General features: G+C 37.7%; 1 protein-coding gene across 3 annotated transcripts; it reads left to right on the top strand.

Moving 5' to 3' along the window:
• The first annotated feature begins 2,400 nt into the window (after positions 1-2,400).
• Positions 2,401-26,035, top strand: LOC6044307 (cAMP-dependent protein kinase inhibitor beta). 3 transcript variants are annotated; one of them, XM_038262583.1, is made up of 4 exons: positions 2,474-2,613; positions 10,797-10,850; positions 24,902-25,150; positions 25,451-26,035. In XM_038262583.1, exons 3-4 carry the CDS (start codon positions 24,928-24,930, stop codon positions 25,549-25,551), a joined length of 324 nt encoding a protein of 107 aa, XP_038118511.1. In that variant the 5' UTR covers positions 2,474-2,613; positions 10,797-10,850; positions 24,902-24,927; the 3' UTR covers positions 25,552-26,035. The 3 variants fall into 3 exon arrangements, with proteins under 3 accessions (XP_001861837.2, XP_038118511.1, XP_038118510.1); XM_001861802.2 differs by lacking the exon at positions 10,797-10,850 and having other exon boundaries at positions 2,401-2,613; XM_038262582.1 differs by lacking the exons at positions 2,474-2,613; positions 10,797-10,850 and adding an exon at positions 10,875-11,454.
• The last annotated feature ends 166 nt before the right edge of the window (positions 26,036-26,201 follow it).

The following is a 26,201-nucleotide window of genomic DNA, read 5'->3' as shown; positions in this document are numbered from 1 at the left end:
ACATGAACAGTATATTAGAGATCCTAAATAGGGAGACTCGTTGAAGTTTGACTGGTTGACGTACCCAAACATACACGAGTTTGACGTATCCAAACGAGCATTTGCCTTTACGCCCAGCAAAACTTATCAGTGTTGCCAAGCTCAAAACATACATTGCCAGATCGATTTAGCCAGCTTAGACCAGTCTCCCTATTTAGGGTCTCTACGTGGGAAAATGCCATTTGAGTTATAATCTTGAGTGATCCGGTCTAAATAAATAAATAACTTAAAACCTATGACGATGGCTCTAAACAGTGCCCAACGGCTCTATACTGTTAAAAGTCATATCAGGGCATCTGTTAGAGTCAATTTCCATCATTTGTTGAATTATTTTTTCCTCTTGAATCATCGCAGGCTCCAAAAACTCCTAAAAATTGAAGCAATTTCAGAATCGGGACATTTTTAAAAAGTTCACTTTTTTAGTAAAACTGGTTAATAAAATGCGTAAAATTCGATGAAATTAATTGTCACACGTCTCAAAAACAGTAATCCTGACGGCTGTTAACTTTTTAATCCATACAAAAATTCACAAGTGGCTCTTCATGTCGACCAACATAGAAAAGTCATTTTTTCCTTTATATGGCCTGGGCTGGGAGCAAATTGGAGAATTTTAAGTTTAAATGTGCTGTTACATTTTTTAAAGCTAAATAAAAGGTTTTCAATGCATTATTCGTTTATTTGGATCCTATTTAACATGTACACATGCTACATACATCGTAAATAGTCAAAACAATCCCGATTTTCACAAATTAACAATGTCGCATTTTTGATGGGCCATACTGTAGAGCGGATGCATCACCGACACCGACGTAACACTCAAGTAAAAAAGATGACCCTTCTTTGCATCACCCCTCCGGCACCGACACCGACGTAACACTCCATGTAAAAAATCTGCTGAAATGTGTCCCAGCACGACTCACCCCAATTACTTCCTTGGAATCACCCCTTGCCGATAAAAATATATTTCGCAACACTGCTCGACCCATTGTTTGCAAACAAAACGTAGTTTATGAATGAATCAGCTGATTTGTGTTTACAAACAAAATAGAATCAGTGTTGCCTTGCTAATACATTTTTCCAAAAACCGTTTGACAGCTCACCGGACTTACCGGAGGCACCGACACCGACGTAACACTCAAGTAAAAAAGATGACCCTTCTTTGCATCACCCCTCCGGTAAGTCCGGTGAGCTGTCAAACGGTTTTTGGAAAAATGTATTAGCAAGGCAACACTGATTCTATTTTGTTTGTAAACACAAATCAGCTGATTCATTCATAAACTACGTTTTGTTTGCAAACAATGGGTCGAGCAGTGTTGCGAAATATATTTTTATCGGCAAGGGGTGATTCCAAGGAAGTAATTGGGGTGAGTCGTGCTGGGACACATTTCAGCAGATTTTTTACATGGAGTGTTACGTCGGTGTCGGTGGATGCATGTCTGCATACAACCCACAGATCTTGGCGGTCTCTTTCCCAAATTTTTTACTCGAATCTAGGCTTCCGAAGACATAGTTCTCTTCCATCCCGGGATTCAAACTGACGATCTTTAGATTGCGAGTCCAAATTATCTGTACCAACACCAGGGAGACGACTCCTACGCTGTTTTACTTTCCCATCCGATGGAAGGCGTAATCGAGCATTTCTCGTCTCAAAAAACGCTAACCGGGGTCGACTGGGATTGAACCCAGGCCAACTGTGGTGAGAGGCAATTACGTTTTACTACTACACCACCAACCCCGGCTAAGACCAGGAAAAATCTCTCAAGCAAAACTATTCATCGACCGGATTGTTTTCCGGCTGGAAGGCATCGCGATCCGGTTCAGATTTGCAGCAGCATTAATATTAGTTTCTTCTTCTTAGCATGCTGTTCTCTTCAAATTATTTATTCGTCCATTCGTTTAAAATCTCCCGTTCCATATATCATTTGTTCTCTCAAACCTAAAGATCTGCTACCGCCTACTTAAATTATCACCAACCATGTTTTTTATCGGGCGTGAAGAGATCTGGTGACGCCGTGTTGTTGAGACATTTGACTCCTGACTAGCTGGCGATAGCAGCAGCGGCTCCAAATCTTCCGATGGTTGGTACGGCGTTTTGATCTGGCGAAGAAGCTTTCGAAACTCGTTCCGAGAGATGAAGATTGTTAACGAGCATGTTGGTCCTTTGGTTTCTTGACCACTTTCCTTCCGATCTGCATACTAGCCTTATAGTTTCTTTTTCTCGCCGTAATTTTTGGGCGCCACTCTTGTTTAGTTGTTTTGATCTAGTACTGCACCATCTTTGACATTTCGTGGTATCATTTTCGCGGTTTGTTTACTAACCGTGCGCCGCCGCCGCCGTTATGTCACAACAAAAGGCACATACGGCGCACAAACACATGCCAGAGAACAAGAACTGTCATCCGCGGCAGTCATTTTCGCTAATCGAGCTCAGAATCTCGTCGCGGTGCGTTTTGCTTGCTTGGAGTGGAATTAAAATTCGCAAAGTGAAGGGTTTTGTGCAAAAGTGTTCGCGGTTCAGTGCTTGTGAAACCTCCGGAACCGGTTGCTTGGATATTTGGCGGCTGCGGAACAGAGGTGAGCTTGGTCGAAAGGAAGGAACGCAAAATTTTCCTCGGAAATGGAGGGCCTGCGACTTTGGCTCGAGGAAAAGCAATTAAGGCTTGCTCTCACTCTGCGCGTATAAACACACACAAGGCGTCGTGACTAATTAGCATAAACGCAACGCGATAGTTGGAGGCGGTAATCATAGCTCTAGTTAGTTTAGGAATTCCAAGCGGGCTGGGCGGCCGAACGCCGCAGGGGGGGGATAAAGGAGTTTTGCTCTGCCTTCATCTTTGTTTAACCTTGAATGTTTTCCTGTTTTCTTTTCGGGGGTGGTCAAACGGAAGCCTGCTCGGGTGGTGGGAGGGGTGGCCTAGTGAGGTCTAGTGGGAGTGGAAGTGCACGGATTATTCTGAGAAACCGACAAGTTGAGGCTTTGAATGTTATTCAGCGATTCGTAAAATGTAAACGAAATTGCAGGGATGAAAACAAAAGAACGAAACGCAACTCTTCTGAAACTAGTTCAAGCGTCATCAGCCTAATTTTGAACTTGTCTACTACATTTCGGTTTAATTTATTAAAATAAGCATTAAAAGAATCACTTCTATATTTAAAGTAAATTTTGACGTCACAAGATAGCTTGTCTAGCTCAAGTAACATCAATATAAAGTTCGTACAAACTCTCCCGGAAACATAAAACGTACTTGAATCGGAAAGCATGACATTTCCGAAACTTGCTCCTCGTTGATGGTAACATTTCTATTGGTCTGTGCCCTCATGTAGTCCACAGTGAGTCAGCTTCTGCTGATGGTGTGACAAAAAGCAGGAAAATCCTGCTTTCCACACCCACCACTCGTTCGGACCAAGAGAGCACCCTGCTGCGAACTTTGGTTGGCTGGCAAAGTTTTCGTGTCCCACACCAGAGACGGAGAGAGAAGACTATAATTATTGCGTGTACCATGCTGATTTCCATTACTAACAGCAACAGCAGCAGCAACAGCTTTCTATCATCATCGGTGGATGATAACCACTTAATCAATAAAGATGACTTGTAGTACTTTTTGGATAATAATCCAAATGTTTCTCGGAATATTGCTAGAGTGATGTTTCTCGAAGATGTTTCTCGGATTATTGCTAGAGTTTTGTTTTTTTGAAAAGGTCCTATAACCATATGAAAAATAAATGCTTATAAGCCCTTTAAAAAAACTAAATGTGTTATTTCGTTAATTCTTATATACCGTAAACTGGGGTGACTTTGATAGCCCGGAGTGACTTTGATAGGTTTTTCAAATGCCCGTCAAATTAATATCTAAACATTTTTGAGAATTTTGAGTATCCAAACCTTAAGGGATAGCTTATTATCGAACAAATATGCAAAAATATGACTGTTACATTGGATGTATCAAAATTAGTGGCCAAATCAAATTTCTATCAATGTCACCCCGGGCTATCAAAGTCACCCCAGTTTACGGTACCATTCTAAAAGTTATAACATGACGGGTATGCTAACAAAAAGTACCCTTTTTACAATCTTCCGGACTATAGTAAAACTCTTTCATTTTTTAGCATAACTTTTGAAGTATTTGCAGGCCAAGTAAAGTAAGTAAATCTTTCCTTGTTCCTGAGGGGAACACCCGTGAAGAGTATCGGGGCCGGCAATTCATGTTAACATGTTAAGGTTAATGTTAACATTCCATAGGTTGTCTTCCTAAGGAGTCTTGTTAAAGTCCAGTTTGTGACGATACACTACCATTCCTTCACTAATCAATCGAATCCAGAAGGGAGAAGATCACCAGTTGTGTTGGCCCGAGCCGGGAGTTGAATCCCAGTCTACCGCTTACGAGGCGGAAGCGCTACCACTGGGCTACGCGCCCAGACGCCCAGGAGAGGAACATTCTTGGTTTAGTCATCACGATGACAAGGTTTAACCTAGCTGGTAGCCTGTGGAAACGGCTCGTAAACCTTTGACCAGCGAAGGGCAAAGTCGAGACGGCTAGAAGAAAGGGGCGCATTCTTGATTCTCGTATCTCTCAATGCGTGTCTACTCTTTTTTACCAATTGATACTGTTGTACCAAACTGTGCTTTTTTTCTTGAAAATATACTTTCCCTTGATGTACTAGTAAGATCAAGTCTATTCATCATTTGCCTATTCTTTATTGATTTACTCATTTATTTATTTATTGGAATAATTTTTTATCTGCCCTATTCGTTATAATTACTGTAATCTGAGCTTGTTTGTTATCTCTATTTCATTTTATCTCGATTTCTCATGCTCATGCTCATACTCTATTTATTAGCATACAATTATCATTCTCTTACTGTTGATTCTTTATAAACATAAAATAGGGTAGAGTAGTCATCAATGAGACACTTTTGGTTTTTGACTTTCAACATTTTTTGTATTTATTTCATGAGCATATTTCAAAGAGCTTTTTGATTGTGCGCTTTTGCTTCCTTTTAGTGTGTTCTAACCTTGACCAAAATATGAGATCGATCTGACGTCTACAGCCAGAGTTCTTCAACTGTCTCATGGTAGACGCACTTGGCAGGAACATCGAGACAACTGGGGAACAATGAGACACTCTACGAAAAACAATACTTTTCTAGTAAAACATCATGTTTTTGTATTGTTCCATTGCAGGTGACTTTCCTTGAACATATTTAAGCAATTTTGCCAACTTGAAACTTTAATTAACAAAAAATATACTAAAAAGTATTTAAATCTGGTAAAATCCGTATATTTATACTAAATAACTTTATATTTTTGGTTTTATAGAGTTAAAACTCAATAAATATACCAAAAACCACTTTCAATGCTTGTTTCGAAAGATTTACATAGATTTAGAAAAAAATAATGAAGAAAAATCAAAGTGTCTCCCACGGGCTGAAACGAGTGGGGAACAATGAGACAACCCTGGATTCTGGGTATATTTTTAATTTTGATCACGACATTGTAGCGCAGAGTCTGTGTCTGTGTCAGTAGTCTGTGATTGTAGCCCAACTCATGACCTATGAAATGACGAAAGAAACCCGAAGAAATGTTAGTTTTGGTGTTAATGATGGTAGCGAAAAAGTACATAATTTACTTTTATACCCCAGAATTAAACATGTTTAAATAACTTTGCAAGGTAGCGTCCATAACCAAAGCCACAATTATGGTAGACAAGTATCAAGTAGACACACATTTCCCCCAAATATGAGCCTGATTGGTTGAAACTACGACTTGTGAGAGCCATTTTATCATAGTTCCTCGTGTCTCATTGATGACTACTCTACCGTACATCAAACCCAATGCACCATCAGTGAAGGAAAGCATTTCTAACTCGCGAGCGAAGGAGAGAACTTGCAGTACTTTTCTCTTCTCGCTCGCGCTCGCATTTTCGTTCGCGTTCTCGTTCTCACCGCGAGCGCTTCGTGCTATAAAAGGAGAAAAGCTCGGAACTTAACCTCAAAGGTAAACAAACCAAATGAACTGTTTTGACAGGTGTCAGTTCCGGGACTTTGCATTTAAAATTATAATTTTGTTCCGGTTGTTCCGTTTCGCATGGGCACAAACACGACCAGGAACACGGCCACGGGAATGGCCAGGGACACGAAAACAGCCAGCCGGGCAGGTGTCCGTACAGGGACACGGCCACGAGAACGATCAGGAACTGGCAACTACGTGATCTATAGAGCCTGGAGCTTATTAGAGAACGGTCATCTCAAACAAAAATTACCAATCGAAGCACGAGGTACCAATCGAGCAAAATCTTTTGTCTTATGCTCGATTGGTACCTCCGTTTGACAGTTCTCGTGCTTCGATTGGTACTTTTGGTTTGAGATGACCGTTCTCTAAGGGAGCGTTCTTTTATTACGTAACGCGAAAAATCGGACTTTTAGACCCCCTCCCCCCCCCTCGTAACAAAATTTCCATACAAATTTTAAAAATTTTGTATGGAGCGTAACACGGCCTCCGACCCCCCTCCCCCCCTACTGCGTTACGTAATAAAAGAACGCTCCCTAATAAGCTCCAGGCTCTCTAACGTGATCAGGTGCACGTACACGAACACGGCCAGAAGCACGGACAAGCCCACGGTCACTAATACGAAAATAACTCGGGTTATGACGTTTCGCGCAATAGAGGAGAAAAGCAACTTGCGACATAATTTTGATGCTAGGAATTTTGACAGGTATGACTTTCATAAAGTATTCGCCTCCTTTTCTCTCCCACAGAAAACTGGGGACAATGTAGCTGTCAAACTAGGCCAAAATGTTAAACTTTGACAAAATGAACTTTGAGTGATTTGAGTTCATTTCTGACGTCACGATTTTTTTTTACAAGCATTAAAAAATCCCAAATGCATTCTAATCAGTCGAGTGCATTGGGCCACGCCATTTTTCTATTTTCAGCTTAGTTCTTTTTTTTTCAGCGCTCTTTTGGGTCTGCTTATTGCTGCCAAAATTGATGAAATTTTAAGCAAACACTCACGAAAAGTAGCATTCATAGCGAAAGTTTCCTGGCAGCACTTGCTCACTCTAACAGTCGCTGCACCACACTGAGCAAAACTCACACAGCGCATCGAAGTGTTTCGCACATGATCTGACCCTGCAGTACAGAGCATTCAAATATCAATCGCAAAACACTCGAAATGACGGTGATTGGTCATGAAATAATTTCAATAGCCAAATACTTGAATTTTAAATGGTGTTGAAAAATAATAGTACGTACAAGCGATATACAGGTTCTCGCTTGCTAGTCGTGCACGCTACCACTGCGCCGGCCGGCCAGTTGAATACGGGAGAGTTTTTTGCGCTACTCGTTCTAGCCATCGATGAAAGTCGCGCTAAAATCAATCAGTGAAACACATAAAATTCAAGTGGAAAATCACATTGACTTTGGTTTGTTCTTGTTTTGTGTAGATCTTAAGATCAATTTCATGTGTTTTTCTCATCACTTTGAGTTGTTCAAGACAGTGGGACAAATTCATGAGCAAAACACTTGAAAAGCTTGAGCCATCCGAATGAAAATAACGGGTCAAAAAATACCAAAAAGTCAATTGCCGTTCAAGAGCCAAACGACATGCGACACCTAGTGTTGAGTAGCAGAACAGAGCGAAGAATGTCGATTGCACAGTGGTCCGAAACAGAAATCTAGCGTGACAAAATTGATAGCGGCCACACGTTAAGATTTAGAGCTTTGGTGTCTTCGGGACAAATGATCAGGGTCAATAGGGACATCTTTTGGTATGGTGGACATTAGGGTGGTCCAAATTTTAGGGTGGTTCAGAATTTTTATTTTGGCGGGATGACGATATAGCGATTTGGTGTCTTCAGAAAAGTTGTAGGGAACACCATTCTGAGCAACTTTGCTGAAGGGCACAAAGCTCTATCTTCAAACGGGAAGTTTCTAGAGCCATTTTTGTAATTTAGGCTTGTCAAAATGAACATTTTTGTTCATGGAAATCGAATTTTGGTCAATTCTATCAAAAGTTATGGGCAAAAAACGATTTAAAAATGCTCATTTTCAAATTGAGATTAAATGAGTTAAACAAAAAAGACCTCCGAGATATTTTTATCAAATGTACTCTAGAATGTGTACTTTCAGATGCTTCTAAGAGCGAGGTCAAACTTTACCACCTTTTGGGACCATCCATAAACCACGTGGACACTTCAGGGGGTATGGCGATTGTCCACGATCCATACAAAAAAGTTTTTTTTTGTATGGACAATTGTCCACGAGGGGGGGGGGGGGTAACAGATTCCCAAAAAAGTGTCCACGTGGTTTATGGATGGTCCCTTTCGAGTTATTCACATTTCAAAATGGCGTCTTTTTCGTCGTATTTTGGCTATAACTTTCGTTTGAAAGGTCCGATTTTCGCTCGCTTGGAAGATAAATGTGTGTTTTGATAAGCTCTTCAAATGTCTAGAAGACACCAACTCGCTACGACATAAGCCTGAGTTGATAATTTTTTTCATAAACACCTCAACATTAATTACAAAAATGGCTCGAGAAACTTCCCGTTTGAAGATAGAGCTTTGTACTCTTTAGCAAAGTTGCTCAGAATGGTGTTTCCTACAACTTTTCTAAAGACACCGAAGCGCTATCTTGTCATCCCGCCAAAATAAAAATTCTGAGCCACCCTAAAATTTGGACCACCCTAATGTCCACCATACCAAAAGATGTCCCTATTGACCCTGATCATTTGTCCCGAAGACACCAAAGCTCTAAATCTTAACGTGTGGCCGCTATCAATTTTGTCACGCTAGATTTCGGTTTCGGACCAGTGTGGATTGAAATTTCCGCCCTTTGAGGTTATGTATGCGAATACTGTTTTGTTAAATTCCCGCGTTCAAAACAACTTTTTAGCAAAAATTCGAGCTGATACTTTGTTAACTTTTGATGGTCTATAATTTTAAACAATATGATTTTTCAAAATTATTTTTTTTTTTATTTTTTCATTGCGTTATTTTATAGAGGGCAAAAATTTTACACTCGTACTACTTGATTTTTTTCTCAAAAGTTGTTCTAAGAGCTGTAAATTCAATTTTAAGTTTGCATTCCTATGTAACCGAACAGCGAAAATTTGAATCGTCATTCTTCGATGCTTTGCGCCATCGCACAACCAATTGCATTTGATTGTGATTTGGATTGATGTTGAAACACAAACCAATAGAGAATTTGCAGCAAAGCTAAAAGACACATGTCGCTACCTATTAACAAACAGCGTAAATTTTTGATTTTTTGAAAAAATGTGTTTTCACCTTCAAAATCAACATTTTTTATAAAACTTATGCCGGATTCAGATGAGAAAAATTATTTCCAACATTTTGGTGTACAACTTTCCAATATTTGTTTAATTTTTCTATGAGAAAACTGTATATTTAGAAAAAGATAGTAATTTCGACTATTTGGCAAGAAAGTCTGTCAAATATCAATAAAAATTATTGAATATACGTTAACGCATCTGTTATCAACTATATAACTGGCTATTTCATTGATAAATACAAGGAAACTCATTTTTTCGTGTTCCAAAACATGTTTTTTAAAGAAAAAGTAAACAAATTTTTGCGCGCCCGAAAATTGATGTACATTATTTTAAAACAAAATTTTTTTCTCGTCTTTTGCAACAAGTTTCATTAAGATTGATGCAGGCAATCATGAGAAATAAGCGATTTTGTTCTTCAATCCAGCAGAAAGGAATACGATTTTTGGCAAGTAACCTCATTTTGGCGCCACCTACATTTGAAACACAGTCGCGCTGCAAAACCTCAATTAGATCTATGATTTGGCTATGATCATTCATGTGTTTGGGCACTTGAATAAAAAGTCTGGCGTATTTTCAGTGCAGCATGTTGGCGGTGTTGGTGACCACCCTTTGTTCTTTATTTGCCTTCGCTCCTCGCTCGGTTTTCTTCAGCCTTCGATTGGAATGGGTAGTCAAAATTGAAACGTCAAAAGACTTAGCGCGTTTGTTTTTTTTCATGGTGCTTGCTAATTATTTACATTTTTCGGGATTATTTTTCAAGTGAGTGACTAAGTAATGGGCAAAAGAACATGTTGCCGGTAGTTCTAAGCAATTTTATATCTTAAGCGCTTTGAAATCGTTAGCGCAAGTGAAAAGATATTGATGGCGGCTTTCGTTAAGCAGTTAACCTCTGATCTTGCGTGTGGATGTGTGTGCCACCAAAATGATGAGAAATGGTCTCGCAAAATAGAAATTATGATCAAAAGTGCATTAAATTTGATCTTTTTGGCCAGTAAGTGGCATAAATTTGCGTGCTTACTTGAGGCGGTGCTGTTGATGGTAAGTTTATAGCCTAAATAGTATTTTTGGGCTTTAATAGAGCATCAAACTCTCCATATGACGAAGATAGATGTTTGATTAGAAAGGGTATATTTCCCCTAATTGCAATTTGTGTCATTACATTTTAGTTCCTAGAATTTGGTTATTGCCCTGCCGGCGTGCTCCACAAGGTCGTCTTGTGACTTTCATTCGCACATTTCGGGCAAATAGCTATGGCGCGTCCGCCCGAAACTAGTTCGTGGTGGCTCCTCTGCGCTAACGGCATCACGCGAGGAAATAACGTTGGCAATCAATTTACGGAATCGCTGCCGGCTGCCATGCACGAAATCCGACGAAAGAGTTGTTACTCATTTATATTTAATCTGCAATCTAACAGGACATTTTAACTGCGGCAATTAATTAGACGAATTTCTCTCCCTCTATTGCAGAACACAACTTGAGCCAGGACAATCACGCAGCTTGAGCGAGGTCAGCATCCTTTGGTGAGTATCTCAGCCGTTTCTTTGGCACTAAATTAGCCCTTAAAGTGAGAATGAAGAAGATTGCATCGCGCTGTACAGAAGAAAGCAAACGCTGCCGAATGAACTAATTGCAAACTTTAGTCTGATAAACGCCCGTACGCAATTATCTTTCTTATCAACGACGACGACGAGGAGGTCCTACAAGCAATCAATAATTGTCTACCCTCCCTAAAAATACCACACCGACGTTCAGCGACAACAAGTTGCTGCCGAAAACAACAACTCAACTCACGCGCGCTCAGTTGCCTCTTGCGCCTCGAGCAGAACACAAGAAACCCGTCCGCGAAGACTTGGTCGCTCTTTATCTTTCCGCGCGCGTACCCCGTTGAAGTTGCGTTCAGTTCACGGTAAATCGTCGTCCAGCGAACAGCAGCAGATCATCGACCGGAGTCAGGCCGCCAAGGCCGCGTGTTGTTCTTCCAAGTTGTGGCAGGTCCAGGTCGAGAGAAGCAAGTTTTTTTTTGTGTGCGAAGTTTGAGTTGAAGTTGAAGCACGATGCCGAACGCCGTCAACGATCATCCGATTGGCAAACAGAAGCTGGCCCCGAGGTTCAACCGGTTAAAAGGTACACAAATGATCCGGAAAAACGAGAGAAACAAAAGTTTGCTGCCCGCTTGAAATTCGCCAATAATCTGCTTGCCCACATTAAACAAAAGTTTTACCCCTGCTCGAAAACTAGAAAAGCTGCTAAAAGTGAATGTACTAACCCTTAGCCATTGCGATGCTGTTGTTGAGATTGAGATATACTAAAACCTCGCGTCACGAAATCGCGTGTGGACCACATGTCGCGGTGCTCGAACACACGCTCACGTTCAATTTGTTTGATAACAGTGAGACTAGCGCTCTTGATAATATGGCGAAGACGACGACGACGACGGCAATCTACCGGTTTGTTGACGCACGCGGTCGACGTCGTCACGGCCCAGATTGATTCTGGCCTGGCCTGCGGTGACGTACGTTCGTGTGCGCCAGTCAGCAAGCAGGGTTGCCTCTTTCTTCCGTCAATGCGTCGAGGAGGAATGCGATTATTGGGGAGTGTTGGATTGAATTAAATGGAAAAAAGTGCTTTTCGGCGAGCAAGTGGTCGCTTGAGCGAGTTTGAAAGTGATTTACTTTTCTTTTAGTGGGTGTTTTTTTTTTTGTTTTGTTCGGGGTAACCATGGATGAGTTTACCGACGACGTGCCTTTGGAGAGGGGATGTTGTGACAAATGACAAAATCAATTTTGATAAAAAAAAGCTGTGTGATCTGATTTTATCATCTGCTTGTTCTCACACAGCAGTTGCCCCGACCCCTCTTCAATTTGCGTGAAACTTTGTCCTAAGGGGTAACTTTTGTCCCTGATCACGAATCCGAGGTCCGTTTTTTGATATCTCGAGACGGAGGGGCGGTACGACCCTTTTCATTAGAATGGTCCGCCTAAGTAAAATGCGCCAAAAACCATAGAAAAACATACAAATTAATAAATTCAGTGTAGTAGGCTTATGCTTTGGGATGTTCCCTTCAATGTTGACTACTTGGTTGATGAAATTTTTTAGCTATTTTTGAGCCACTTGAAAAAAGTAGTTTTTTCGACTACTTTTCCAGGGTGTGGGGCAGAATGGACCACCCTGCTGGGCAGAAAGAGGGCAAATTAGAAAACAAGCCATTTTGTCTAATAAAACGTTGAAGGGCTTTCATGAAGTTAGACCACTTTTATGAAATAGTCACTTACCAAAACAAACATTTTTGAAAATAGTTTTAATATGTTGAAATAAGACACTATTTTTACAAATAAGCATCAAAACAACTAAAAAATCAACTTATGTTGCATTAAACGTGATTTGTGAAGCTACCATCCATTTATTTCAAATTTCATAACTTTTGATTGTTTTTACAAGGCAGGAAAAGGGTGGCCCATTCTGCCCCCAAGTGGATTTTAATTTAACACTTCCACCACCACGCCTCTAAATGACTTGAAGGTTCCGTTGTTTTTTTTTATTACGTTCGTAATACCTCCTGGTAACATTCTAAACATTTTGTATTTGTATTTGTATTTGTATTTTATTTTTCAACAATATACCGAAGGTACAACCTTTTTTGTATACATTGCACAGTGGGCAAAAACGGGTGAAAAAACGGATTTTTTGATGCCGTCAATTTCTGCCTGTCAAAAGTATCATTTTTAATGTAAAAAATTCCGAGGAATCGATTGATGGTACTCTCATTACCGGCAAATGACGAAAAATGGTCCATTTTACCCCATTTTGCTTTTTTTAGGGTGTTTTTCTCGAATATCTTCAACTGCCGTAGTTTGCCGCACTTCTAAAGTATCTTATTTTATGTAAAAAATCACGAAATCGATTGGTAACACTCTCAATAGCGGCAAATGACGGCAAGTGCCCACTTTGCCCCATGTACCCCTTATTTATGTGTTTTTCATTAATATCTTGAATTACTGTAGTTTCCTACAGTTTTAAAGTATGTTATTTTATGTAGAAAATCACGAGGAATCGATTTGCGACATTTTCATTGGCGGCAAATGAAAGCATGAGCCAATTTTGCCCCAGTTACCCCATTTCATGTGTTTTTCGCCAATATCTTTAATTGCCGCTGTTTTTACACTTTGAAAGCATACTATTTTATGTAAAAAATCACGAGAAATCGATTGGTGACACTCTCATTTCATGTGTTTTTATTCAATATATTAAACGTGTCGTGATTTCCAATACAGTTTACAAGAATGGGGTTAATTGGGCCCTTGTTGCCATTTGCCGCAATTTAGACGGTTCTCAATCGATTCCTCGTGATTTTCTGCATAAAATAACATTTTGTTAAAGTTTGGAAAACCACGGCAATTCATGATATTAAAGAAAATACATGAGCAATTCTCTACGAAATCGGTCTTTTTTCTTCAATTTTAATTTTTGTATTTTTTAATCCGGCTGAAACTTTTTTGGTGCCTTCGGTATGCCCAAAGAAGCCATTTTGCATCATTAGTTTGTCCATATAATTTTCCATACAAATTCGGCAGCTGTCCATACAAAAATGATGTATGAAAATTCAAAAATCTGTATCTTTTGAAGGAATTTTTGATCGATTTGGTGTCTTCGGCAAAGTTGTAGGTATGGATACGGACTACACTGGAAAAATAATACACGGTAAAAAAATTTGGTGATTTTTTATTTAACTTTTATCACTAAAACTTGATTTACAAAAACACTATTTTTAATTTTTTTATTTTTGATATGTTTTAGAAGACATAAAATGCCAACTTTTCAGAAATTTCCAGGTTGTGCAAAAATCACTGACCGAGTTATGAATTTTTAATCAATACTGATTTTTCAAAAATCGAAATTTTGGTCGTAAAATTTTCAACTTCATTTTTCGATGTAAAATCAAATTTGCAATCAAAAAGTACTTTACTAAAATTTTGATAAAGTGCACCGTTTTTAAGTTATAGCCATATTTAAGTGACTTTTTTGAAAATAGTCGCAGTTTTTCATTTTTTTAAATTAGTGCACATGTTTGCCCAGTTTTGAAAAAAATATTTTTGAAAAGCTGAGAAAATTCTCTATATTTTGCTTATTCGGACTATGTTGATACGACCTTTAGTTGCTGAGATATTGCAATGCAAAGGTTTAAAAACAGGAAAATTGATGTTTTCTAAGTTTCACCCAAACAACCCACCATTTTCTATCGTCAATATCTCAGCAACTAATGGTCCGATTTTCAATGTTAATATATGAAACAATTGTGAAATTTTCCGATCTTTTCGAAAAAATATTTTTGGAATTTTCAAATCAAGACAAACATTTTAAAAGGGCGTAATATTGAATGTTTGGCCTTTGTGAAATGTTAGTCTTGATTTGAAAATTCCAAAAATATTTTTTCGAAGAGATCGGAAAATTTCACAAATGTTTCATATATTAACATTGAAAATCGGACCATTAGTTGCTGAGATATTGACGATAGAAAATGGTGGGTTGTTTGGGTGAAACTTAGAAAACATCAATTTTCCTGTTTTTAAACCTTTGCATTGCAATATCTCAGCAACTAAAGGTCGTATCAACAAAGTCCAAATAAGCAAAATATAGAGAATTTTCTCAGCTTTTCAAAAATATTTTTTCAAAACTGGGCAAACATGTGCACTAATTTAAAAATGAAAACTGCGACTATTTTCAAAAAGTCACTTAAATATGGCTATAACTTGAAAACGGTGCACTTTATCAAAATTTCAGTAAAGTACTTTTTGATTGCAAATTTGATTTTACATCGAAAAATGAAGTTTTTTACGACCAAAATTTCGATTTTTGAAAAATCAGTATTGATTAAAAATTCATAACTCGGTCAGTGATTTTTGCACAACCTGAAATTTCTGAAAAGTTGGCATTTTATGCCTTCTAAAACATATCAAAAATAAAAAAATTAAAAATAGTGTTTTTTGTGAATCAAGTTTTAGTGATAAAAAGTTAAATAAAAAAATCACCAAATTTTTTTTACCGTGTATTATTTTTTTCCAGTGTAGTCCGTATCCATACCTACAACTTTGCCGAAGACACCAAATCGATCAAAAAATTCCTTCAAAAGATACTGATTTTTGAATTTTCATACATCATTTTTGTATGGACAGCTGCCGAATTTGTATGGAAAATTATATGGACAAACTAATGATGCAAAATGGCTTCTTTGGGCATACCGAAGGCACCAAAAAAGTTTCAGCCGGATTAAAAAATACAAAAAAAATCGAATGACCGAAATCCTAGAGAACTGCTCACATAAAATGGGGTAAATGGGGCAAAACGAGCCTTTGCCGTCGTTTGCCGCTTGTGAGAACACCATCAATCGATTCCTCGTGCTTTTCTACATAAAATAATATACGTTGAAACTGTAAGAAATAATGTAATTTCAAGGCATTTACGAAAAACACAATAGAAAGGGGTTAAATGGGGCGAAATGGGCCCTTGCCGTCATTTGCCACTAGTGAGAGTGTCACCAATCGATTTCTCGTGATTTTTTACATAAAATAAGATACTTTAGAAGTGCGGCAAACTACGGCAATTCAAGATATTCGAGAAAAACACCCTAAAAAAGGCAAAATGAGGTAAAATGGACCACTTCTCGTCATTTGCCGCTATTGAGAGTACCATCAATCGATTCCTCGTATTTTTTTACATTAAAAATGATACTTTTGACATGCAGAAACTGACGGCATCAAAAGATGCGTTTTTTCACCCGTTTTTGCCCACTGTGATTGACTTAAATGATAAGGACCTTATGTTTCATTAAAACTAAAAACTAAATTAAAAACTAAAACGAAATAAGCTAAAGATATAAAAATGTCGATAATACGACAAATTACTTGTTTAAGTAGAATTCAGTAATCAATTTAAGACTGATTATCAACTGTGTATGTAGTTATAAAAGAGTGTGTAACATTGGTGGTTTTGTCAATAAATTTACATTTTTGTTCATAATTAGGTTTTACGCCGACTCGGTTTTGAGGTTAGACATTTGACAGCTTGGCTGCACTGTTTACATTTTTTGCACGTGTGTCTCTGTAAAAATGTGTGTGCGTGTGCGCTCGTGACGTCACGCTGTAAAACCTAATTCGAAAAATACAATGAATTCAAACGTCGTTTTCGGTGTGGTGATGTTATTAGACGTCCATTCTGATGTTATTAGACGCCCATTCTGCCCCATTGGCCATTCTACCACCCCCCTTCTTCCATATCAAAATTTTTGTAATTGTCTGCTCTACAACTTTGTAGAACATTGATATACTCTAAAAAAATAACCCTGCTAAATTAAAAAAAACATGACATTTTAAAATGATTTTTTTTTGTTTTTGATTTTTTTTAGTTCTCAGCTTTTTCAAAATATTTTTCACAGGAGTGCATTTCTTACATAAAACAAATATAAGTTACATTAAAACTGAATGATTTTCGAAAAAACAAAAAAAACGGCATTTGCCTATAACTTGAAAACAGTGTACTTTATCAAAAAATGTGTGCAAAGTCATCTTCGATTTGAAATTTGATTTTGCATCTAAAAATGATTTTTGAAATTTCGTTTGAAAAATTTTCGATTTTATTCTATGATTTTTTTTTTCAAAATCTCATATCATTCTCGTAAAAGATGCATTTTGTGTCCCCTAAAATATATTTAAAAAATCGATTAAAAAGTCATATAAAAACATTCAAAATTGTGTACAATTTTGTAGAACATAATTACACTCTGAAAAGTAACCCTGCTGTTGCCACCGGGAAATGAAATTCAGTCAGAGACTCCTTAGCGAACTTGTTTATTTCGTCCTAAACGTTGCTTTTAAGCAATAATATAAATCCATACATTGGTACAATGAGTGGGATTGGGATTCAATGGGATTCATTGGAACTTAAAACGTTCTGGTGCTTACAATCTTGATGACCTGCAGATAGCCATCACCTTCTATTCTGACCAGCGATGGAATAATCATCATCAAAAGAAAATCATTAGACGTTCATCAAGAGAAAAAATCCGAAGGGAGCATGGCTCTTCTCTCTCGCGCACGAAAGATCGGTAAAAGGAATCTAGAAAAATCATCATCTTGATTATTCGGCGGAACATCTTTTTCACTACAACACTCACTCGCAAGTGTAACGTTACACGCCGAAATATGACCTGTCACATTTTGTAGATGGGCAATGTGTGTAAACAAAGTGGAATAAATATTCTTTAGTGGTGCTGACAAGAAACTCACAAAAAATCATCCGCAGATTGATTTTCTTGGAGAATTTCGGGAGCGATTTTCTTTTGCGTGATTTGACTCCTTTCTCTTTCACGGGTGAAGAAAGTTCGCTAGCGAAATTGGGTACTAAAGCCCTATGCCAATTTTTATGTACAACGGTACAAAACACGATTAAAAACCATTTCTGATCACTTTTTTTCATTTTAATGCACTTTTTTTTGACAAGACAACATTTTTTCGATGGATCAACTATGGTCCCCTTGGAACGACCTGTCAAGTAGGGTACGTTATCCATTAGTGGACCCCTTTCCTATAGTGGACCCTCTGAAGTGTTTTTGATGAAAAAATCAATAAAATCACAATTTCAAGCGTGTTTTTGTCTTCAAATCTTTTATTTGGCATGTTCAGCATAATTTAAAACAATGTTGGCTGACATTGACGTGTCCTTTCAGCCAAAATAAGTGTTTTGAGTTCGACATCTGAAATCAGCCATGGCCACTAGCATTTTCACAACAAAACTGCATTTATATTTAATGATTGAATTAACTATCCAATCATTTTTTGACTGATTATTCAACTTCAGCAGGTCGAAATAATGTAAGTTTAAGAAACTTTACTTAAATAAAGCGAAGAACTGCTCATTTTCGAGCAAAAATTAGGGGGGTCCAATATAGGACAAGAAAATCTAAACTTTTCCAAAAGTGGACCCCTGTTAATTTAACTTACAAAAATAAAGAAAACTGTGTATTTAAGCAAATGTTTGTCTTAAATATACAATAAATGCTTGTTGTAATCAACCTAAACGCATATTTTTTTTCAATTATGAGTATAAATATAGATGTTTTCATGTTAAAAGTACCAAATATGCTGAAGCCGAAAGAATTTATAATTAATCAAAACTTTAGTTAATGGTACTTAACAGAAGCATCATAGTTGCAGTTTGAAATGATATTTTATAATAATAAATCAATTACAATTTTTTTTTTTTGAATAAACATGCGTGGTTTTATCAGCAACTGTAAACAAATCTATTGTTTAGTTTTGGTCAACCATTTATGTATTTAATATGAAAAAATGTGCATCAAAATTACTTTTTTTAAATTATTTTATGTTTACAGTGGTTTTTGAAACGTTTTCTCTGATCTTTTTCGGAAATAAATGTGTTTAAATGTCTGTTTGGTTTTTTTGTTGTTTAAAGCTAAATTTGTTAACAAAACATATTTGTTCATGATGAAAAGTGAGCAAAATCCATCTTTTATTCATTATGTCTATCATTAGACCTACACAATGCATCAAAACATCAAATCTCGGTTAAATTAGGTATAAAAATAACAGTTTGCCTATAGTGGACCCGGGTCCATAATCGGATTATGGACCCGGGTCCACTATAGGAAAAGGGGGTCCATAACAGGCAAATTTTTTTTTTTTTCAAATGGCTATTTTTCTGCTCAAAAACAAAAAACTGATGAAACAAATACTCAAAATTGTTCAAAACACTCCAGATTCCATTGTTTTGTTCAAAGGGTTATGAAAAAGTGCTTAAAATATTGAAAATTTGTGAAAAATGTGCTTCGGCTCTTCTAGGGGGTCCACTAATGGTTAAAATACCCTAGGAGCTTTTCTGTCAAGAAGGACCGCGAGGATAATTTTCCAAAATTGATTTAAAAATCCATTTCAAGCTCTTTATGGTCGTACAAAGGGTCATTGTACTCAGAAAAATAAGCTTTATCGCTGTGAACAATAATATCAGCAATCTAAGCTTCATTTTAGGACCCAATTGATTTTTTTGCGATTATTCCATCCCTGATTCTGACAGATCAACTTCTGATTAGTGCGATCCTAAACAATATTTGTACAATTCTAAATGGTGGTTGAAAGGGCATTACTTGTCAGTAGTTGGACAAATCATCTTAGTTACTTACAATAAAATATCAGCGAAATAAAAAGTTGAATTAATAATTAGATATTCGATAACCAAATGCCCTTTGAGAGCTGCAAGATACTTTCATTTTGATTTCCAGTTTTTTTTTTGAAAAGGTCCAATAAGCCAAATTTTTATTTTTTGCTTTTTGGGTGTTTTTGAATACCCCTGACTCAAGGCGGTTCTAAAACACCTAAAAAGCAAAAATAGAAAATTTGGTTTATAGGACCTTTAAAAAAACTCCCGATTTGAACTGTTTTATATTTTGCTAAAATTCTATTACCTACAGCGAGTCGAGAGGTCTTCAGGTCATCGCAGGCCGTTCTCCCAGTATCAACACCTGCAAAGTTACAAATAACATGAAGTATTTTAATTTTAGCTGTTGTTCCAAGGAGTTGGTGCAGATTCGGGAATTTGTGATTTTTTCTCAATAGTCGGAAATCCCAAGCATACTTGTTTCAAAGTTATTTCCTAACTCTTAAATAATTTTGCAATATTTTGTACAATTTAAAAATAAATTCATCTTTAGCACTTGAATTTGGTTCTTTTCCATAATTTTAGGCTATTTGAAAATAGAAAGAATGTTTAGGAAATTAATAATTCTATTTCATATGATTTTGATGGCATGAATTTTACAAAGATTTTCATAATATTTTTTATTAATCAAATGATATTTTAAACTAAGTTTATCAAATAAAAAATGAAATCTAACTTTAAACAACAACAAAGCTAGCGAAACCCGAATACCGAAAATAGAACTTAATATCAACGTTAAGACCTGTGTGAAGATATGTTACATTAGGGTGTAATATGGTTGCATAAAAAAAAAGTTGACCGAATTTAGTAAGCACAGCTCTTTTCAAGTTCAGCTTAAACTTTTATCGCTGGGCAAAAAACGATTTAAAAATGCTCTTTTGCAAATTGAGAGTGAAACAAAAAAGACCTGCGAGATATTTTCAGCAAATGTACTCTAGAATGTGTACTTTCAGATGCTTTCAATAGCGAGGTCAAACTCCACCACCTTTTCGAGTCATTTACATTTGAAAATGGCGCCTTTTTTGTCGTATTTTGGCTATAACTTTCGTTTATAAGGTCCGATTTTCGCTCTCTTGCAAGATGTATGTTTTCAAAGCTCTACAAATGTTTAGAAAACAGCAATTCACTACGACATAAGCATGAGTTGATAAATTCAAAAAACTCATTTTTTAATAACCTAAACCAAAATTACAAAAGTGGCTCTAAAAACATCCCGTTTGAAGATAGAGCTTCGTGTTCTTTAGCAAAGTTGCTCAGAATGGTGTTCTCTACAGCTTTTCAGAAAACACCGAAGCACTATCTAGTCATCCCGTCAAAATATAAATTCGAAACCACCCTAAAATTTGGACCACCCTAATTGACTTTAATAATTTGTCCCAAAGACACAAAAGCTCTAAATTTTTACGTGTGGCGGCTATCAATTTTGTCACGCTAGATTTCGGTTTCGGACCACTGCACTATGGGCCATCCCCATACAAACAGGCGGCCAAATTATTTTTTGCTTTTTAAATATTTTTCTAATCTAATCTAATCAGACCCTAGCGCAGCCAATCTTTCGAAGGGATCCTGGAGAGTGTCTTAGGTTAGATGACGCCTAGCACTCTTCTGGTCATTTATTAACATTTGTAGTGCGCCATGGCATCGGAATGCATTGAAACATCACAAGCGTTAAAGCGGCCAGGCCTACTGCGTAAAGCCGTATCGCAGAGATGACTCGTAATTGGGTTGAGTTTGAGCACTGAGTGTTCGAACAACAGCACAATTCTGAATCGACAGGGGAGGAAGAAGCGTGGGGACACACCACCATACGCTCCGAGATTTTGGTTGTATTCGTTGGGAGCACCATGCTAAGAAGGTTTGGTACTCCGGGATCCTCTGGGATGGGACATTGTATTTCCACGAATGTCCTGGACACTATTTGCCGTGGTTATAGCGCCACAACTCGCTCTCTGTAACAGTATTACTAATTCTAGTCCACACTCACCAAGTCGTTATGGCCTAGTGGTTAGCATTTTTGCTTACCAATCCAAAGGACGGGGGATCGAACCCCGCCTCGAGCGACTTTGATTTTTCGTTCATATTCATCATTTCAAATTTATGTGTTCTTAACTTTCTCGTTGGGAGCAGATGGGCATCGAACCCAGAACCATTCGCTCACAAAGCGAACACCGTAACCAGTCAGCCACGGCCGGTCCAATTTGCTTTTTAAATGTTTTTTCATACAAATTTGGGTAATTGTATGGTATTGAAATGATATACGTCAATTTTTATGACTTTTCATGTTTTTCAATAGTTGATTGTTTATAATAAATAGTCTTTTCATACATTTGCAAGTGCAACAGAATTGCGTATATATTGCAAGTTTATATTATTAAATTATGGATAAGCTAATACATCCCCACTTTAAGGACACAACCCCTCCCCCTTTTTTCTTTCTTTTTTTCTTTTTGTGGTGGCCGAGGCAGTTAAGTCTTAGGGTTAGTATGTCAAAGGTCTCTGGTTCGATTCCCGTAGCCGACACTTTTGGTTTTTTGTTTGACGGATGAACTTTTTTTTGCAAATGAACCTTGAGAGAATAGTTCTTTCGCTCATCTCAAGCTGTGTTCTCTGTGTCCGTGAATGGAACCACTATTCTCTCGACTCGAAGCCATTGTTCTCTCGGACCTTACTGCCCAGTTTTGGGTGTATTGAAAGTTTCAAAGCTTATCTCATTACCTTTCCAACGATGTATAATTGTACTAATAAAATATTTAAAATGGCTGAGCTATGTTAAAATTAAACAATCAGCATTTTTTACGAAAAACGCTAGTTTTTTACTCTATTTTTTGACTTTCAGCTTGCGGATCTCCGTAATGAACAAACTTAGAGCTTTGAAAATTTGGATTTTTCTTAGCTAGAATGTTTACTTTCGAGAAAAAAATACCAACAAATATTTGGAGAAGGTCACTTTTTTGAAACTTGGCCACCCAATGCACAGTGGTCCAGATCGCAAAATTAAGTGGAAAATGGATTTTCCGAAAAATGGTGACGTTTTGGAGCTTTGGTGTCTTCAGAAGAGTTGTTGCAAATGGAAAGGGGCAACTTTTGGTTTGGTTCAAAATTAGGGTGGTTCACGATTAGGTGATTTTGAAAATCTAACTTTTCAGGAATATTTTGGGAATTTTTTGTCTTCTAAAAGTTGATGGGCTTGCCAATCCAAGCAACTTTGTCGAAGACACCAAAATTTTATCTCGTAATCTACGCCTTCTATGACCAAATTTATAAAAAGCATCTGAGCAAACCTTCAAAAATCAGTTTTTTGAACGTGGCAATTCAGGGTTAATTTTTAGAGAAAAGTGATATTCGGAGCACTTTTAGAGCTCTACAAAACAAACATTTTCATTTTTTGACATGTCAATTTGGACTTAAGGGTCAAAAGTTACAGCCATTTTAAGGTAAAAAAGATGCAAATTTAAAACTTAAATATCTCAAAATGGCGCAAGCCAAATTTTAAGCACTAGGTTGCATTTGAAAGAAGAGATCTAGCACTACAAACGCTGAAAAATCTCAGGGTGTTTTTCTTTAAACTTGAGATATCTTCATTTGAAAAGTCTAATTTTCAAGGAAAACCATATGGGACCACCCTAACGAAATTCGAAAATTGTCCAAATATATGTTTTTCCATGTAATATTGCCCGCTGAATCTGAATCTGCCCTCAGAATTGAGCCAAAATGTCAACAAATCGATTTTTGGTCATATTTTGGGTTTAAATGATAATTTTACACGGAAACCCAAAATATGACCAAAAATCGATTTGTTGACATTTTGGCTCAATTCTGAGGGCAGATTCAGATTCAGCGGGCAAAATTACATGGAAAAACATATATTTGGACAATTTTCGAATTTCGTTAGTGGTCCCATATGGTTTTCCTTGAAAATTAGACTTTTTCAAATGAAGATATCTCAAGTTTAAAGAAAAACACCCCTGAGATTTTTTCAGCGTCTGTAGTGCTAGATCTCTTCTTTCAAATGCAACCTAGTGCTTAAAATTTGGCTTGCGCCATTTTGAGATATTTAAGTTTTAAATTTGCATCTTTTTTACCTTAAAATGGCTGTAACTTTTGACCCTTAAGTCCAAATTGACATGTCAAAAAATGAAAATGTTTGTTTTGTAGAGCTCTAAAAGTGCTCCGAATATCACTTTTCTCTAAAAGTTAACCCTGAATTGCCACGTTCAAAAACTGATTTTTGAAGGTTTGCTCAGATGCTTTTATAAATTTGGTCATAGAAGGCGTAGATTACGAGATAAATTTTGGTGTCTTCGACAAAGTTGCTTGATTGGCAAGCCCATCAACTTTCTAGAAGACAAAAATTCCCAAAAATATTCCTGAAAAGTTAGATTTTCAAAATCACCCTAATCGTGAACCACCCTAATTTTGAACCAAACCAAAAGTTGCCCCTTTCCATTTGCAACAACTCTTCTGAAGACACCAAAGCTCCAAAACGTCACCATTTTTCGGAAAATCCATTTTCCACTTAATTTTGCGATCTGGACCACTGTGCAATGTACCATAGTGCACTGTGTACTGATAAAAACACATTTTCAATTATTTTTGCATTTAAGCACACAACCTTAACTAAACTGATATTTTAAGGATGTTTGAAAGATAATATCTGTGCCATGTTTTGATTGTGATTTTTTTTAAATTAGGTTTGTTGAGAAGCGGGGCACCGGTTCTATGAGCGGAGTGGTCAAATAACAATAAACTTACATCTTCGGTATCTTTTTACAGCCGGACGAATCCTTCGTTGCCCGTGCTCCCGCTTGCTCAAGAAGTTTTCAACTTTTGACTGATTGCAAAGCGACAGCACGGGCACCACGTAAACAATAACAAACAATGTCACTGACGTGATACAGGGGGCGTACGAGGTTACATTTTTGAAGATTTATAAACCCTGAGGTATCTTAATTTAATCGGGATTTATCAACATGGTTAAACATTTGGACGGAATTGCCTTCCGAAACATACTTATACAAATACAAAAATTCTAAGTAAACAAATCAAATAATTATGTTCTATTATCTGTTATCGACAATCATGCTTCATCGATGCGTGCATCATCCCACTAAACAAGCTAAAAATCCCGCCAACGTATTCTCCTGTGTATCGGTTCCAATCACAAACACGACCCGATTTGGAACATTGCGTGACTGGTGCATGAACCCACACACCTTGACTTAACCATTTCGAAAGAAAAAAAAGAATCTCACCTTGTATACCTTCCCTATTAACCACATCTCACATTTTTCGTGCGTTTATTCTTCTTATCTATTCCCTGGCGCGCGCTCACACACAACTTCAACAGTGCTAAATATAATCAAACTGGCCACGATGGATAAGATGAAGGAAGCGGAAGGGGCCGGTGGCGTGGGAGGAGGTGGAACTGCGGGTGGCGGCGGCGGCGGAACCACCGAGGGAGGAGACGCATTTCACAGTGAGTTCTACAACACGGGCCGCATCGGCCGACGGAACGCCCTGCCGGACATTCTGGGCTCACACTGCACAACCACGACGGCGGACCTTCCGACGCAGCTGGGCGCACTGTCTACCTCCGGTAAGTTGGACGCGCTGGTTTCATGTGGAGTTCGTGCTGGTATTCAGCTGATATTTGAGTTTCAATTCATCGTGAAACGTAGTTTGGACGTAAAAACATATTCATATTACAATTCATCATGAACAGTAGTATAACAAGGTTATACTACTATTCAGGGTGAATTTGGTTCATTGGAAACTCATGCTGAACACTAGTACTGAGCTCGCCAAAAACAATAGTAAGCGTAAATCAACGTTTAACGTTGATTTTTCCGAGCTTTTGGTTGAAAACTTTGAAACATATCGATTCCACCCACCCCAGATTGTCCCACCAAAGCACCCAACACCCAGGCCGGCAGCCCGATGATGTCCAATACCGCCACGACATCGGCGACCGGCGGTGGCGGGGGTGGCGGTTCCTAAAACCCCACCCTCCGCCCCCTTCTCTTTCGAGAGCTGCGATCTTTGCTTAAGCTAAGGCCCATTTGATTTGTAAGCCAACATTTTACTACGACAAACACAAACCAAACAAAGCAAAACAGGCCATTTTAGAGCGTCACCCTGCTCGCGGGCACAAACACGACAACACGACAAAGGCGGATGAACTGTGTGAGTTTTGTATGGAATTAGCAGTCTGTTTTTTCGTATTACAAAAAAAAAAAAAAGAAAGGGATAAACACACACCACACTCACGGATCTCGTTTTAGCTAGCAATCAAGTATTTTGTCCAAGCAAGAAAAAAATCACAAAAAAGTGCGAGTGCGTCAACTGACTGAGAACAATGTTTGAAGCGTGAAACATCACAACATATTAGTTATGAAACAAAACAAACAAACAAAACAAGCATTGTACATTTTTTGTGTTTTTTGTCGACCAAAGAAATTGTTACGTTCCCGTTTAGATTGAACTGTTCGCTTCTGTTTTTCTTTTGGAGAGGAGAAACAAGTGCAGTTATTGGGCAACGACGATGGATGATCATCGTCACACAGTTGAGTCAAATAGTAGTACCGCGTTAAAATTTGTAACTCTTAGATTTGACATTAAAATGTAACCGCAATTGCCATCGCTGAGGC

The sequence above is a fragment of the Culex quinquefasciatus genome, chromosome 3 (assembly GCF_015732765.1).
Source record: "Culex quinquefasciatus strain JHB chromosome 3, VPISU_Cqui_1.0_pri_paternal, whole genome shotgun sequence".
NCBI classification, from domain to species: Eukaryota; Metazoa; Arthropoda; class Insecta; order Diptera; family Culicidae; genus Culex; species Culex quinquefasciatus.
The sequence above is the reverse complement of the archived record's forward strand: the minus strand, read 5'-3'. Positions and strand labels throughout refer to the sequence as shown.